Below are 16,089 nucleotides of genomic sequence, written 5' to 3' on the forward strand. Positions count from 1 at the left end.
CTAAAATTACAATTTCTCATAAGTTTATACTTATGTTAGCCTTTTAATTAAGTGCGTTGTAACTGATGACGTGACATGTCACTAACCAATCAAAATTTACAGACGTGACAAATTAAATAATATTAAAAATTAATTCATTAATGGAAATTTAAAACAAAGAATAATGCTCTCCCTTCCTTCTTCGACTCTGCAATGCTCACGAGCCGTTGGCTGCCTCACCTCCATTAGCAGATGCAGAAACCACCATTATCGCCGCTGACAAGCCTCCTCTCTCTATTTTGTCTCTTCAACCTCGTCAACGGAAAAGGAAAATATATTATCGAAATTGGATTCTTGTGGTCGACTGTTTGAATCGAAGAATCATATCGATTTGATTTGTCGACTACGATTCAGTCAGTTAGATTTTCGATTCCAACTCAATTCGATCGATTCAATTCGATTTCTTGACCAATAATTACTACAAGTTGAAGGAATCAGTGTTTATTCTCTCCGACGACGAGTCGACAACCATGATTACTAATCTGGTGTGGGGGTGTGAAGATAGATAGAGATGGAGGTTGATTTTGGGGACTTCGCTTTTGGAGGTGGGATATTAACATTTTTTTTAATTTTCCCCTAAAAAAAAAATTAAACTAAATTGTTTCACATGTCCTTGTGGGACCCACAATGCCATGTCATCCATTAACAAGCACTTGACGAAAAGACTTACAGAATTATGAATTTGTGAAAAAAAAAAAAAATTAGGTATGAAAGTGTGGCAAAAAAAACAAAAGGTAAAATGCGAATTTTACAATATTTAAAAGTAATAAAGTGAGAATGGTAATGGAATGAAATTGAGCATTGGTGCTTTTACTAGTTCTCACTATCAACCAAACAATGGAATCGATTATATTCCCATTCTTATTCACATTGATTTTATTCCACTCCAACGACCAAACACACCACCTTGCACAAATGAAACCAAAACCTAGATGAAGTGTAAGGGCAATGCTTTAGTGTAAAGGATTCCATTTGTTTTCATGTAGCTACCATTTGTCTCTTTGCGTTGTGCTTATTTGGTAGAGACTTGGGAGCTTCAACCCATGCGTTATAGAATATCCCAACTCATAAGACCATCTCTAACCGACGGGTGCAGAAGGTCAGAAGGCCAAAAATAATTCAAAAATCGTCTCCAATAAAAAACTAGGCTAAAGGGCTTATGGCCCCACGGGACAAAAAAGGGTCAAAGGGCCAACTGGTTGGCCATCTTCAGCCAGCCTGCTGGCTAGCCCACTTATTATTATTTTATTTTTTGTTCTTTTCCATTTGCCCAGCCCATTTTTTTTTTTTCTAATTGTTTCCTACATCATTTCTCACATACTTTTCACTATTCTATACTATCTTACCTTATTTTATTTCAATTATTTACATTCCATATTATAGCCCCTTGGCCCTTGGTTGGAGACGGTTTTTTGTGATAAAGTTTAAAACGAGCCCTATGGCCCTCGGTTGGAGATGATAAGAAATATGACTATGCACTGTTCATTAAAATATTAATTTCTTGGAGGGCCAGAGGGCTAAAACAAGCCATCTGACCCTCATTATGTTGGAGATGGTCTAAGTACGTGCAAGTATATCTTACCAAGCATAAAATATTCCCCTACACGAGCACGTGGACAACACGAATTGGATGACGTGAAATCTTGTATAACTGTAGGGTTTCACACATTGGCTTAACATGTTGGCCAACTTACGCTTTGATACCATGCATAAGTTGAAGTTCTACCATAAAAAAAATTGACAATTACTCTTTATAAGCCCTTCGAAATGTGTCTAGCAAACAGGCTGTGTTTGTCGTAATCTTGTCATTTTCGTGTTGTATCCTTTATCTTAACGAGTCATGTTATGTCAAACACGTTACTTTAACGGGTTCTTAATAAGTGACCCAATAAGGACCTGATTCGTTAACCAGTCGTGTCGTTTCGTGTTGGGTTAACGGTTATGCAAGAATTGTTATGCCTAATATCTATATTTGGCAAATGATATTTCATCAGGTTCTTAATGGGTGACCTGATAACGATCCGATGCATTAACAGATTATTAACGGGTTACAAGATAATGACTCGACTTATTAATAAGTTGACCCGAAACTCGTTATTTTTATGTCGTTTCATGTCAGATTAACAGGTCATATAAGAAATTGTGAGCCCTATTTACAAGGTGTGTTCCACCATCCCATGTAAAACTTTATTCTTCACATTCTCACAACAGTTACATACAACTCACTTGTGTGTCTTTTATCACGTAATTTTTTTACATTAGTAATAATTTACTTGCTTTATAACATTTTGTTATCTCTCTTGTTGCATGATCAAAGTCTCGAGAAAAGACTGCAAGTTCCTGTCCGGCATCTAGCTGCCTTCACTGTCAAAGTGATTTGCTCCACAAAAGCACACGACAAAATCCATGTCCAATGAAACAAAAAGCGTGTCATATTATCAACCCTCACTAGTCACTACCCACTACCAGATTAGACATGAAAGAAGAGAGTTTAACTCTTCCGGTTGCGACGGAGATGACAATGCCAAAATGTGGAATCTCAAAGACTTCACTTTGCACAGTGACAGTTCAGAGTTCCATATATCGTTTACAACAAAAGTCAACTAGTTATTTCTTCGACTACATCGGAGTCAGTGGATTCTATTTTATCTTGTTACTTTTCTTTAGTAATGCTTAAACGCTAATTAGTTAGTAAATTAATATAAAGTTAATTACTCGTTTTATAATACTTATGTTTATATGAACCGGTAGTTTCAAAAGCCATCATTAAAAGATCATCTTTGCACGAATTTGTTTAAATCAAAAGTATTTTGTTATATAATGGTGGTTAAAAGAAATTGAAATACCTCTCTGAGTTTTTATGATCCAAAAAAGGATAGATTGTCATGACAAATGCACTAGCTAATCTCTTGAAAAAAAGAAAAACCGTTTTGTTAGGTAACTGTGACCACATAGACAAACGAACAAAAAAAGGTTGTCAATTAACAATAAACTGGTTACACCGCTAATCAAATGGCTAAAATGAATTTTGATTTTGATGAATTTGGCACACAAGAAATGATAGGATTGAGAATGAGAATATTCGAGGTAAAGTATGAATGGTCGTAATTGAAGATAAGATGAGATAAAATTGGTTAAGGTGATTTAGAAACATGAACTGAAAATCTACATATGCTCCAGTCAAAAGTTGCAGAGCAAAAGAAGTAGAGGAAGACCTAGAAAACTTGAAAAGAGAGTTCAAGAATAGATATGGAATACTTGGAGTTAACGAAATACTCGATGCAAAATCGAGCACAACAGCTTTTTAGAATTCATACAACTGACATCACTTATTGGAACAAAGCTTAATTATTGTTGTTAAAAAGAACTTAATCGATAACCTAAACATTGAATGATACGAAACATAAAATTAAATCCTGAAAATGAACGCAAGCAAGTGACGGTGTCTTTCAATTTTGCCGTGGGGGTATTAACAATTCCATGGTGTCTTTCTCGTGCATGTCACATGATTCAACCGATTATTAAATGTTGAGCAATGGACCAGTTGAAGTGGTTGAAATATTTATACAAAAGCTTTATTTTATTTCCTTCATTTTTTTTTTTTTGTTCTTCCCAAAGGTGGAAATTAAAGAAATGGAAAAAAAAGACTATCTTTTTGGGCACAAATTAAAAAATGAAACCACTTTGATTTAAAAACAGAAAGAAGGTGGATGAAGATTGAAGAAGGTCAACAAATTCTTGCAGATGGGTCATTGTTGTCAAGAATCTTTATTAAATGTATAGGGTTTTTATTTGGTTTTTAAGATTTAAAATAAAAAAAAATTGGTCTTTGAGATTGTTCACCGTCAATCGTTATAGTCTTTTAGTGAGAAATGTCTATTAGATTGAGGGTTTTTTTATTATTAATTCCCTTAAACTGAGAGTGTTTTTTTTTTTTTTAATTCAACATCGTTTTTTTACATAATGATCAAATGATTGACGATGAATAATCTCAATATTAATTTTTATCGATTTTAAATTTCAGATATCAAAGTAAAAGGTTATGACAATTTCAAGAACCATTTTAATTTAAAAAAAATTAATTAATTTAATATTAGTATTAATGTTATTAATATCTGTTTTAATTTATTTGAAAATTATATGGCTCTGTGACCATGTGACAAAGCGTGCACCTACCCATCGTCCTCCACTGTGCTCCATTTTTTGAATTGAATCTCTGCGACAAAAGAATCTCCGGATCCGATTTGGCGAATTGGTTTTTTTTTTTCCGGAGCACCGCATAAATTCGAATACCAAATGGGTTCGTGTTGTTCGACTCAGAAAAGCTTGGGGCAGAGGAGTGATATGGTGGAGCAGAGCAAAGTGGACTACGCCGACGACGCTTCTCCGAAGGCCAAAGGCGGCTCGAAACGGTGGAAGAGGAAGAAGCCGAGAGCTGAGCAAGCGGGTTGCGGAGATTTGGGCCATCAGATTGGTATTCCGGGCAGATTGATCGGCAATGGAGGCAGCAAAGTCGCCTGCTTGTATACCCAGCAGGGAAAGAAAGGGACCAATCAGGACGCCATGCTTGTCTGGGAGGTTGGTTTGCTCTTGACTTTCTCTCTCTAACTTTTACTGCTGTTTTGCTGCTTTATCATCAGCTGTGACCACATGTTTGACCGTGATCTGACCCCGATGTCAAAACCCATTTCTGCATATTTACTGTATTTTTGCAGTTGGGTTTGGAAGATTGAGTCGAAAAATGGACCTTTTTGCAGCTATTTTTTTGGAAAAAAATCTGTGGAAACTGGAAAATGTGGGTTCATATTTTGGCAGGATGGTATTAATAGTAAAGGGTTTTATGGAAATGGGGAAGAAAGATAGAAATGGATTGGTGGTGTTGCTTCAATTGCACAGTTGCTAGGTCACTTTTTGTTGGTACTATTTTATTCAGGGATTACTTGAATTGTGAGTTACATTAGTCTATTTATAACTTTGTTCACACTTCAGAGCAAAGATTTTGCGAATCCAGTTGAGCTCCTGTACTAATATATTTGACCTTTGTGTGATTTTGGAATGACCCTTGCGAGGAATTTCGGCATGAATGCCCTGCATGTAAGCATACCGTACTCAGTTGCCCGTTTTACGTTCTTTTTAGCTGGTCTTGGGAAGGACCCTTCTTCAATCTTCCATACCTCTGTGAGGCTAAGGAGACGTTTTTTTTTATCAATTAAAAGATAAAGAATATACTTGAAATTTGTTACATTTTACGGCATAATGATTTGTCAGTAAAATGTTGATTTCCCCTACGTCATTGAATTAGTATAGTCAAATTACAAAGCTTTTTGGAAGGTTGTTCCTTTATATGAAATGTTCTCTATTTCTCTTGTTCATTTTTTGGGATCAATTTGTGCTGATTTGTTTGCAAGTTTCTGCTGTAGAATTTTGCCACAAGAAGTGATACAACATTTTGTGGGGTGTTTGATGGCCACGGTCCATTTGGTCACGTGGTCGCCAAGAAAGTTCGGGATTCTCTTCCTCTTATACTATGTACTCAGTGGAAAGCTAATTCAAACAGTGATCTGAGCAATCTCAATAAGGCTGAGAATGCGAATGGGAGCTCTAATTTGGAGGAACCTGCATCGCCAAGCATTGATGATGAATGGTGCGAATCATTGGAGGTTCAGGCAAATGAAAAACTACCTGACATGTATCTCCCACTAAAAAAGTCATTCTTAAAGGCTTTCAAGTTAATGGACAAGGAACTAAAATTGCATCCAACCATCGATTGCTTCTGCAGTGGCACGACTGCTGTTACATTGGTAAAGCAGGTGATTGTTCATGAAACATCCTGAAAGTGTGTGTGCGTGTATTTCTATGCATAATTTTGTATTTGTATGTGACATGGTGTTTGTGTGCTTACATGGGTACGTACATGTGCTTACATGCATACGTGCATATGCTTACATGCATGCATGCGTATGTATGTACATATATACATGAGTATATGATAGTAAAAAAACTTGGATAGGTACTGTGTTGAGGATAACTTAAAAGCCTCACATCCCCTTCTAAAAGGAAAAAAAACGTCTGAAAAGTTAGGGGTTGTTTGGTACTCAATTTGAAAGCAATTTATAGTTTTCAAAAATGATGAATGTAGCTAAATTACCTAGTACTCAAAAGTTTCAAAAACAAATATTTGGATCGAAGAAGGATACCAAACGGCCCATAAGTTTTAAGCAGCTTATGTGCTGATGCTTTTTGTCATCAAGGGAAACATCAAGAGCTTTGGGGGAAAAAATTTAAATGTTGTTTGTCATTTAAACATTAACATTATGATCAACTAAATTGGTAAAATATGTTGGAAAATAAGTTTAAAAATGATTTGTATTTTCATATCATTCATATAAGTGATCATTCTCTAACCAAAGGTTTCTGGAAACTTTGAGATTATACAGTTTTTTTACACAAAATTTTCTTTTTTATTTGTTCATAATCTGTTTTCTTTACTATAATAACAAGAAATCTGATCCTTTGGTAAGTGCTTTTAGTTTTTTATCGTTATTATGAGTCTGTTCTATTCTTCTTTTCTTTGAAATTAATTAATTTATTTTTAGTTACGGGAATTCTTATCATAATGGCATTTCTTGGAAGCTGTCTTGGTTGAAGGCTGAACTAGACATTCTCAGTATGATGAAATTTCCTATCACTGTTGAGAAAACTAATCTCGAGGTTTACGGTGTTTTAGGGTCAGAATCTTGTAATTGGAAATGTTGGGGATTCAAGGGCTGTGCTAGCAACGAGAGACCAAGACAACTCTCTGATTGCTGTACAATTGACAGTTGATTTAAAGCCAGATCTTCCTGGTATCTCTCTCTCACAAATCTCATGTACAAAACCTGATACTTGACTGCAAAGAAAAACAAAATCCGTTGATGAAAATTTATTGACTCTTCTGTTTTTAGCGGAATCTGCTAGGATCCAGCAATGCAAGGGAAGGGTATTTGCTTTGCAGGATGAGCCAGAGGTTGCTCGTGTATGGTTGCCGAATAATGATTCTCCTGGTTTGGCAATGGCTAGAGCCTTTGGAGATTTCTGTCTGAAGGATTTTGGTTTAATTTCTGTGCCTGATGTTTTCTATCGCCATCTTACTGAAAGAGATGAGTTCATAATTCTTGCCACCGATGGGGTATCTTTCTTCTTTCCTTTTTATATTTTTGGTTTCTTGCAGCCTAAAAGTGCTCAATAAATTGCACATCATACAGGTCTGGGACGTCCTTTCAAACAAGGAGGCTGTTGAAATTGTAGCTTCTGCCCCCGGTCATACAACAGCAGCCAGGGCTCTAGTGGACTGTGCCGTTAGAGCCTGGAGGCTCAAATACCCTACTTCCAAGAATGATGATTGTGCTGTTGTATGCCTTTTTCTAGAAAAGTTGTCTGAAGCTGGTGAGGCTGTGACAGAGAATGATATGATGAAGATTAATGAAGAGACGAAGGTTAATGAAATGATGAAGATTAATGACAAGACAAAGAGTAATGAAGAGACGAAGATTAACGGAGAGGCAATGGAGAGGATGGCAATAACAGAAGAGAATACTGAGGATTCAGAAACTGGTAGTTCTCATGCTGTTGTTCTTGAGCATTCGGGTACCATACGAAGCTCTGATGAGATTGTGCCCGTATCTGATTCAACAGAACAAAAGCTTCCAACGAAGTTCGAGGGCCAGTCTAAAAGAAGTTTAGCAGAATGCATTTCAACAAAAGAGGACGAGGACTGGTCGGCCTTGGAAGGTATTACCCGCGTTAACAGTCTGTTAAGCATTCCCAGACTCTTATCCGGTGATAAAAGAGCTGCCAGTTGGAGAAAAAAGTGGCTATGAAACATCGAAGGGATCTCCTTCGGTTTCAATCTCAGCAAAAAAGTTCATAAATGATACCTGTTACACAGCTACATTTCCGTTCTCAAAAATTGATCATTCAGATTCACAGTTAAGAGAATCGGGCACTTTCAGGTTGCCAGATACGGTGTTCACACAGGTATCACACACTTCCTAGATGTATCAGTAAGCCGTCATATGTTAAGCAGCCTCTATTTTTGTTGACTAGTGGCCATGCAGATTGCTTTTTGGAATATGGATGAACAACTATATTGTAGTCTAGTGAAATCGAGCCGTCGTTTTGTGTTATTTTTCACTTTGAAACCTTGTCTACAGATAGCGAACCACAACGCTTTCCTCGTTTGTTTTCGTGATTATTTGTATCCCTATTTTTCTCCTTCATTGGCTCTTTAATCTTTGCCCCCTGTTGCTTCCTTGCATATTTAGACCTAAACCAATACTGGACTTTGGACTATGAAACTCACCGGAGCATAGTACAATTTTCATGCTTTTAAATGCACCGCCCAACAATCAGCTTGTTGATATTCGGCGCATGCCATTCATCGAAGCATAGTAGAATTTTCATAATTTAACAGAGTTTTCTAGTATGCATTATACACTGGGATCTTTGGGCAATTAGATCTTGGGCCGTGCATCCAACCCTACATTCATCGCGAACATGCTATACGAAGCATGGTAGAATTTTTTAATCAATTAATTATTGGGATTTTTTAACTTTAATCCTTTAAGAAGATTAAAATTTAAAATAAACCTGGTATTAGACTACATATATATTACAGTTTCTTGATGTGTCCTTAATTTAAAATGATCAATATGCATTTTATTTAATGTCTCTCATTAAATATTTAAATTTATTAATAAACAAATTTTAATTTATTTTTTGACCAAAAAAAGTTTTTATTTTTATTTTAATTTATTAATTTTATTTAACATTATTCAAACTTGAAAGACTCAATCAATGTACCTAAATGTTAGTACCAAAATTTATTACATTGAACTAATGTATTTAAATGTTAGTATAGAAATGTATGTAATGAAATATATGCATCGAAATGTATTATATTAAATTAATGTACCTAAATGTGTGTACCAAAATGTAGTATATTGAATAAGGAATTGTTATTAGCACTTCTAAAATCTCATTTGGCACTCCAAACTTTTTATAATTAGAAAGAAAAATACACTAGTGAAGAGTGTAGAATAAGATTTTTGGAGTATAACAAATAAAGAAGACAAAGTGCATCGAAATTTAGTGTATAACAAAAATTAGTTTATTTAAATGTTTACAACAAAATATATTAAGATAAATAAAATGAAAATGAAAATGAAAATGAAATAAAATTAATACATTAAAATTATGAAGAAAAAGAGAAATAATTAAAAGGGAATTGTTATTAGCACTCCAAAAATCTCATTCTACACTCCAAACTTTCTATATTAAGAAAGAAAAATACACTTGTGTGGGGTGTAGAATGAGATTTTTTTAGTGCCAATAACACTTCCCAATTAAAAATCAAAATGTAATGTACCAAGGGACTAAAATTATATTTTGATCTTACTCATGGTTTTAGTCAAGTCATCTTTGCCAAGGATTAGAATGAAATTTTCTATTAATTATAGGGAAGTGTTATTGGTACTCCAAAAATCATTTTACACTTCTCACAAGCATATTTTTTTTTCCTAATATAGAAAGTTTGGAATGTATAATGAAAATTTTGAAGTGTTAATAACAATTTCTTTAATTGTATGTTTCTTTGGGTGAATTCATTAATACACTTGGAGAGTATTGATTCTATTGAAGCACCTCACCGTCCATATTTGCTGGGGGAATAGGTGCTATTTATTTGGCTGAAAGATTATTTGGTAGGGTAGGTCAAATGTTGATTTTTGTTGCCATAACTGTTACGGGTTGCATGTTGGATTGGACATTCCAATCCGTACCAAAAATTTCCATCCAGAGTCCGAACATTTCCGAAAAATTTGTATGGTGTAACTATCGATCTGAGAATTTCAAAATTCTGATCCAAAATTTCTCAAACTTAGTATTATAAAAAAATGATGCATATTCTTATTTTATCATGTTATGCTTTATTTAGTATTTTGTATATTTAATCATACTATCATATATTACAAATGAAGAGTATAATAAAATGTATTATTATTATTATCTTATCTAATATGATTTTATATCATACATACATTTAACGGCTACAAATATAACAAAAATAAAAAAATAAAAAAATTGAATGGTGGATACATAAAAGTTTGAATTTTTTTCAAAGTCTTGAAAACTGTAGAATTTCCAAATTATGTTCGAAAATTCCAATATAAAACCGATTCCAAAATTTCCGATAACTTATGATAATCTAAAATTCTGAAATGAAACTAATATTTGATTCTATATTTGAATTGGCACTGAAATGTTTGTTTCCGATCTGATCCGAACCAAATCACCCCTAGTCGAGACATCATTCCTCACCACCCCTTTTTGTAATGGGGTAGTAAAGGCCTCTCAAATGAAGCAAAGATGCTGATACCATAATGGATTTAGGCACAATTATGGGTTTTATTCCATGGTCCATCTCCTTTGTGCTGAAGAGAATAATTCACTCATTTGCAATTTTGATTCATACTCTGATGGAATTGGGTGGAGTCATTTAAACTTGAGTAAAACATACAAATACAACCGATTACAAACTTTCAATCGAGAATAGAACAAGATAAATATTAAACCGACAACGAATCCTATATAAATTAGGGTCAATTTAGTGTACTTTACATTCCATTTTCTGTTAAAAGTTTGAAAACGGTCCATTTGTGTATATTTCATATAAACTTAGCCAAAATAACATATTTATGACAGCTTGGACAAAACCCTTTGTGATTTGAAAGGAACTAACAAGAGTAACAATAACTTTATATTTTTTTACATTCGGTACAAGTAATCTTTTACTTTAAATTAATCTAAAAGGAAAAAATAATAATTCAAACTCATATATAAAGAAGAACACATTTGCTCTAACTAATGTGGCTATGTCCACGTATGCAAATAGGAAAATGCTAAGGTGACTATTTCAAAAGCGGAACTTTCTGTCACCTCATGTTTTTGGCAAAATATTTTATAATGTTGGTATGGGAATTATGCCAAAAACATAAGGTGGTGGGTAGGGGTGAGTACTTGGAACCAAAAACCGAAACACGAACCAAATCAAACCGCACCGAACGGTTTGGTTTTGCGGTTTTGAAATGATTTCGGTTTGAAACCAAACCGCAGTGTAAGAAAACAGTTTGGTTTCAGTTTTGACTTTTGAAAACCGCACTGAAACCGAACAACACCACAAATATTAAAAGACATTTTATTAAATATCCAGACGAGACGAATATTGTTTCTGGTTAAACCAAACATTAGCATTCGATCTGCAAAATATAATTGCAAGAGTAAAGCTACAAAACAGTCCAATGAAATGATCAAGTCGAAGTTTAAAACTTACATTTCGGAAGTAACTGCTCATTCCCTATCAACTTAATTTGCCACATAAGAATGGGGAGCAATGTAATTCTCATTGCCAAAGCTGAAGCAGCAATTACTATTCACCTTGTTAGCGTAGTACTTAACAACCTTATCTTAGGTTGTTACATATTTGATTTACTCACTTATGTTGTAATTATCAGATTATGATGGGTGTTTTATAATCCCGTTACGACTCTTTGTATAGTTGATAGACATGCATCTATATATACAACAAATGACGGAATGAAAGATTGTCACTTCCACAAATATCTCTGCATTAGTTTTCTACGTTTCTTGCTGTAAACTTACAGCAGTGTTTCTACATTTGCTGCACTTGTACACACCTAGAAATAGCTTTGCTTGTTGAACTCGTGATTTTAAATTTCCTCTTCTACTTCTTCCTTTGATTCTTTGAAACTGCTCAATTGTGAATGTGAATATTTGATAGTTTACATCCAGGAAATGTTTAATTAACAATGTTTGAAATAAGGTTTTAAACTGTGTATTTACTAATAGTGTTGCATTTTGTATGTAAATGGTTTGAAACCAAACCGTAACCATTTGAAACCCACCGAACTAAATCAAACGGTTTGGTTTCATTTCGGTTTTGGCTCCAAAACCGCACCGAACTGCAAAAAATTTCGGTTTCACTTAAAACCGCATCAAACCGAACCGTGCCCATCCCTAGTGGCAGGAGAATCCATGAAAAGCCTTACCTTAAGATAATCTCCTTAGCATTTCTCATGGAAACAACAATGATTAGTCATCAAGAAAGAGAGAGACAAGGTCTCTGAATGTAGTTGATGATCCATATGTTGGTTTCTGTGACTTTTTTCTTCTTTCTTCTTTGCATTTTTAAACCTTATGCTCTTTTGTTTTTTCACTGCTGCCACCTTCGTTTTATCCTTTGTTTATTACTGTTTGTAACTGTGCTCAACAGTGTTAAAGACGGAAGATTCCTCTGCAGGCAGGAGCATGATTGTATGCTATATACTCATTAATCAGGTAAAGGCATGCTCTTGTAACAAACGCACACCCAACACCCCACCCCGCCCTTCTCTGAAGCACAAAGTTGGAAGAAAAATTGTACTTGGTATTATAATGCATCATGCTCGTTCTTTTGGTCACTTGATAATTAAATATTTATGGTTAATCACCGTTTTATTTGGTAACAAGACTCAAGAATAAAAGAATAGGTGACCAATCGTTGATAATCAAAAGATACCAATACATCAGTCTCGTTCTTTTGATTACTTGATGACTAAATATTTATGGTTACTCACCATTTTATCAATATCAGAACTCGAGGAGTTACCGATTGTTGTTGATCAATAGAACATTATAACAAATGAAGGCAAGAGAAATTGTGGATAGAAAAGTTCTGTATGTGTGATTTCCGCAGATATCTGGGAATGAAATTTGGAGAGAAAAAAGCTGCAAATTGTGAAGTATTTTCTCGTCTTGTGCGAGCAGACAAAGGATCTCCAGGGCCTCTTCATTCATTTTTTTTCACACTGATTTCCACATAGAGCTAAATAGTGCATACAGGGGCCGGGGGCTAGTGTTTCTATCTTTGGCCTGCATATTAAATACTATTGTTTTCTAGTGATTTGTTTCTAACCTAGATGCCTTTTCACCTCAGCTGGCATTTCATGCTGCAAAGCATGATGCAAAGTGAATAATAGTATACTGGTGAAGCCATGAACGAAATAGAATCTTTTTTCTTGCGAGGGATTGACTACTTGATATGATATTTCACTTGTGAGTGACTGATCAAAGTATATTTTTATTTAATTTGTCGTTGTGATTCATAGTTTGACAACATACATAATATTTATATCACTAGTATACAGCCTTATCCATGCATAATATGTATTTTTATTTGATGTGTCGTTATGATTTAAGGGCAGACCTAAAACCCTTCACCACCAAATCACAAATCATATTTAGGGTTTGAATTTTTAGTCGACCATGAATGAAAATCCCCAGTCCTAAAAATTTCACAACTTACGATAAGGGTTTCTTCATTTCAGATCTGATGACTACACTCTGCCGTCAGTTCTCCTTGCCCGCACCTGATTGCCGCAAGCCGAAGCGCTACTTGATTGTTGCAAACCCCACCGCAGTATACTGCTGCAAATCCGCTTCGCTCCTCTGCTGCCAGAATCCGCTTAAAACACCATCCCACCCAGATCAATACCTACACTATCTTCGCTTTAGCAACATGGCACGAATTCTTCTTCTGAGCTCCGTCCTTGTCACGCCATCACTTAGCCGTCAATTTAATAGATTAACTAACGGATGCATGACCTTGCAACTAAAACATAAATTTGTATATGACATTGCAATATTTTAAAAATAGGTAAGATGATGCAATTAAACCAAACTTGATGGTGCAAAATGTAGTTTACCCTTATTACTTTTGCATCGTTTTGTATTTGATCAACTTGTAAGTTAACGTAAAGACAACATGAATATAAATGTGTAAACTACTAAAACGCGCCCATTACCAGGATATTGTTTCTTTACCAGCGATAATGGGAGAGAAAATCACACTTATATGAGAAATCACACTTATATCCTCGGGTATAAAAATAAATATTTTTAACCAAGTAGGTTATAAATCTGTTGATACAATTAGATATGTTCTTGTTTGATGTGTAGTTGGGACAATACGCAAGTACGTAAGACAATACGCAAACGTACTGGGATCATTCTTTCTAATTTTCTTTTTATTTAATTTGTTAACATGATTGAGCACTACTGTTATTGCATGCGCAGATTTTGATGATCCATCTAATCTAATGACGACTTAAGTTAGCAGAGCTGCTTAATCTAAATGAATAAAAGAAGAAAACAGCCATATGTATACCCACACACGTGCTAGGGTTTGTAGTAGGACCACACAAGGTACAATAGGACAGAAGAGTTGAAAGGATTGCTTGTGTAAATCATCGATCATTTCTGATTCTGTGCCTCCCTGTACATGTTGATACTGCTGACAGAAAATATATATATATATATATATAGGTGCATATATGGGCTTCCAAGCTCCAGCAAGTAATTTGAGCATTGATTGCATCACCTGTAGGGATGGACTCGACAGAACATTTTTGCTATGTGGGGGTTTTCTCCTTTTGGCTTGTAGAAACTTTGCGTTTTCCTTTTATCTGATGTGAGATATTCTCTTCAATTATTTTGGATGGTAAATTTTGGATGTTCTCTTCAAATATTTCACTGTTTCCCATTATACTGTTGATTCTTGCATAAATTCACAATCTGTGTATATGTGGGGTTTTCTCCTTCTGGCTTCTACATTATTTGTGTTTTCCTTTTATCTTAAGAAAAACTAATAAAAAAGGTTTGAAAGTTTTGAGTTTTAACAATAAGGACAAAATAAAAGGTAAAGTGAATAGTACCAAGATTGACTTTTTAGTGTAAAAATATGGTTTTTCGTTAAAGTGAACAGTACCAGGAGTTTTTCGTTAAAATTCCTTTTATCTTAAGCATTTATATAAAATAGTTAATAACAGACATCCCTACACCAAAGAGTAGTTGAGTGGGTGAGACTTTTAAATGTCTCTCTCAATACCTGGTTAAATTTCATATAGTCACTCGTTGGGGAGAAAGAGATATGGAACAAGATCAGTTCGTGGTGTTTGGGGCTGGAAAGTCCAGTGATGGTGACCTCGTTTAGTGGAAGTCTCTCTCGTTAAGGCTAAAGAATTCCTAGGGGCAATACTCACATGTTGGCTACGTATATTAGCATATCTGCATCTCCATTAATTTCTTCTATCTAAAAAGATACAACTTACTAGTGCGGTTTAGTAAAGATGTTAAATTTTGAGAATGTTATCTATAGGTGTTCAGTAACGTAAGATGCTTATATGTTAGCAAGGCTTTGATTACGACACATTGGTCATTCCGATTCTCACCTAAACATTCCTGTACATAAATCTAAAAGAACCTTGCCAAGTGCCAACTATACTTTGAGCCTCAAAATTCTTTAACCCTAACATTAAAAAGAGGATGCCATTTCATTCTGTTGACCTGTCTATCAAGATCTTTTTATCCACATGTGTGTGTTTAATAGTATATATATTTACTATTTACAAAGTGAATAATATTGAAAAGTGAAAAGGCAGCCACAACCACATCTATCCACATGGGGCATGCATGATGATGCCGAAGACCCAGCGAATCCAACAAAGAGAGACAAACAAGGAAAACACAGATGTCAGCGATGAGCGAAGATCAGGGTTTAGCCAACGCTGGTGACATGTGCAGCAAGGGCAAAGCATGTAAAAACAATAATATTATTCCACATTTAAGGCTTTGCGTGTAATCTTTGTTGTTGTTCGTTGTTGAAATTACAGAAAGGAGATCGATACAGAAGAAATAAAAAAGTAACAAATATACATAGAAGGATTTTCTGTTCTTTTTTATTTTTTATTGAAAGAAAGAGGTGAAAGGGGATAGAAATAGGAAAGGAGATAATTATAGTCCCAAATGTACGGCTATCCATCCATTTATTTTGCCCTAAAATTCCATTTCCCACCTCTCTGCAAATTCCTACCTCTCATTTTTAAGTACTTACATGACATAAATATTATAATTGTGACGTTTTATACTAATTATATAATATTATGTGTAAATTTCTCT

The 16,089-nt window shown here is 34.7% G+C and overlaps 1 protein-coding gene across 1 annotated transcript; it reads left to right on the top strand.

The window, feature by feature from the left end:
- The first annotated feature begins 4,161 nt into the window (after positions 1–4,161).
- On the top strand, positions 4,162–8,211 carry LOC137715411 (putative protein phosphatase 2C 6). Its single transcript, XM_068454735.2, has 5 exons — positions 4,162–4,617; positions 5,460–5,849; positions 6,767–6,884; positions 6,984–7,207; positions 7,284–8,211. Exons 1-5 carry the CDS (start codon positions 4,336–4,338, stop codon positions 7,896–7,898), a joined length of 1,629 nt encoding a protein of 542 aa, XP_068310836.2. The 5' UTR covers positions 4,162–4,335; the 3' UTR covers positions 7,899–8,211.
- The last annotated feature ends 7,878 nt before the right edge of the window (positions 8,212–16,089 follow it).

This window comes from Pyrus communis, chromosome 3 (genome assembly GCF_041283825.1).
Source record: "Pyrus communis isolate YQ-2024b chromosome 3, ASM4128382v1, whole genome shotgun sequence".
Classification (NCBI taxonomy): Eukaryota; Viridiplantae; Streptophyta; class Magnoliopsida; order Rosales; family Rosaceae; genus Pyrus; species Pyrus communis.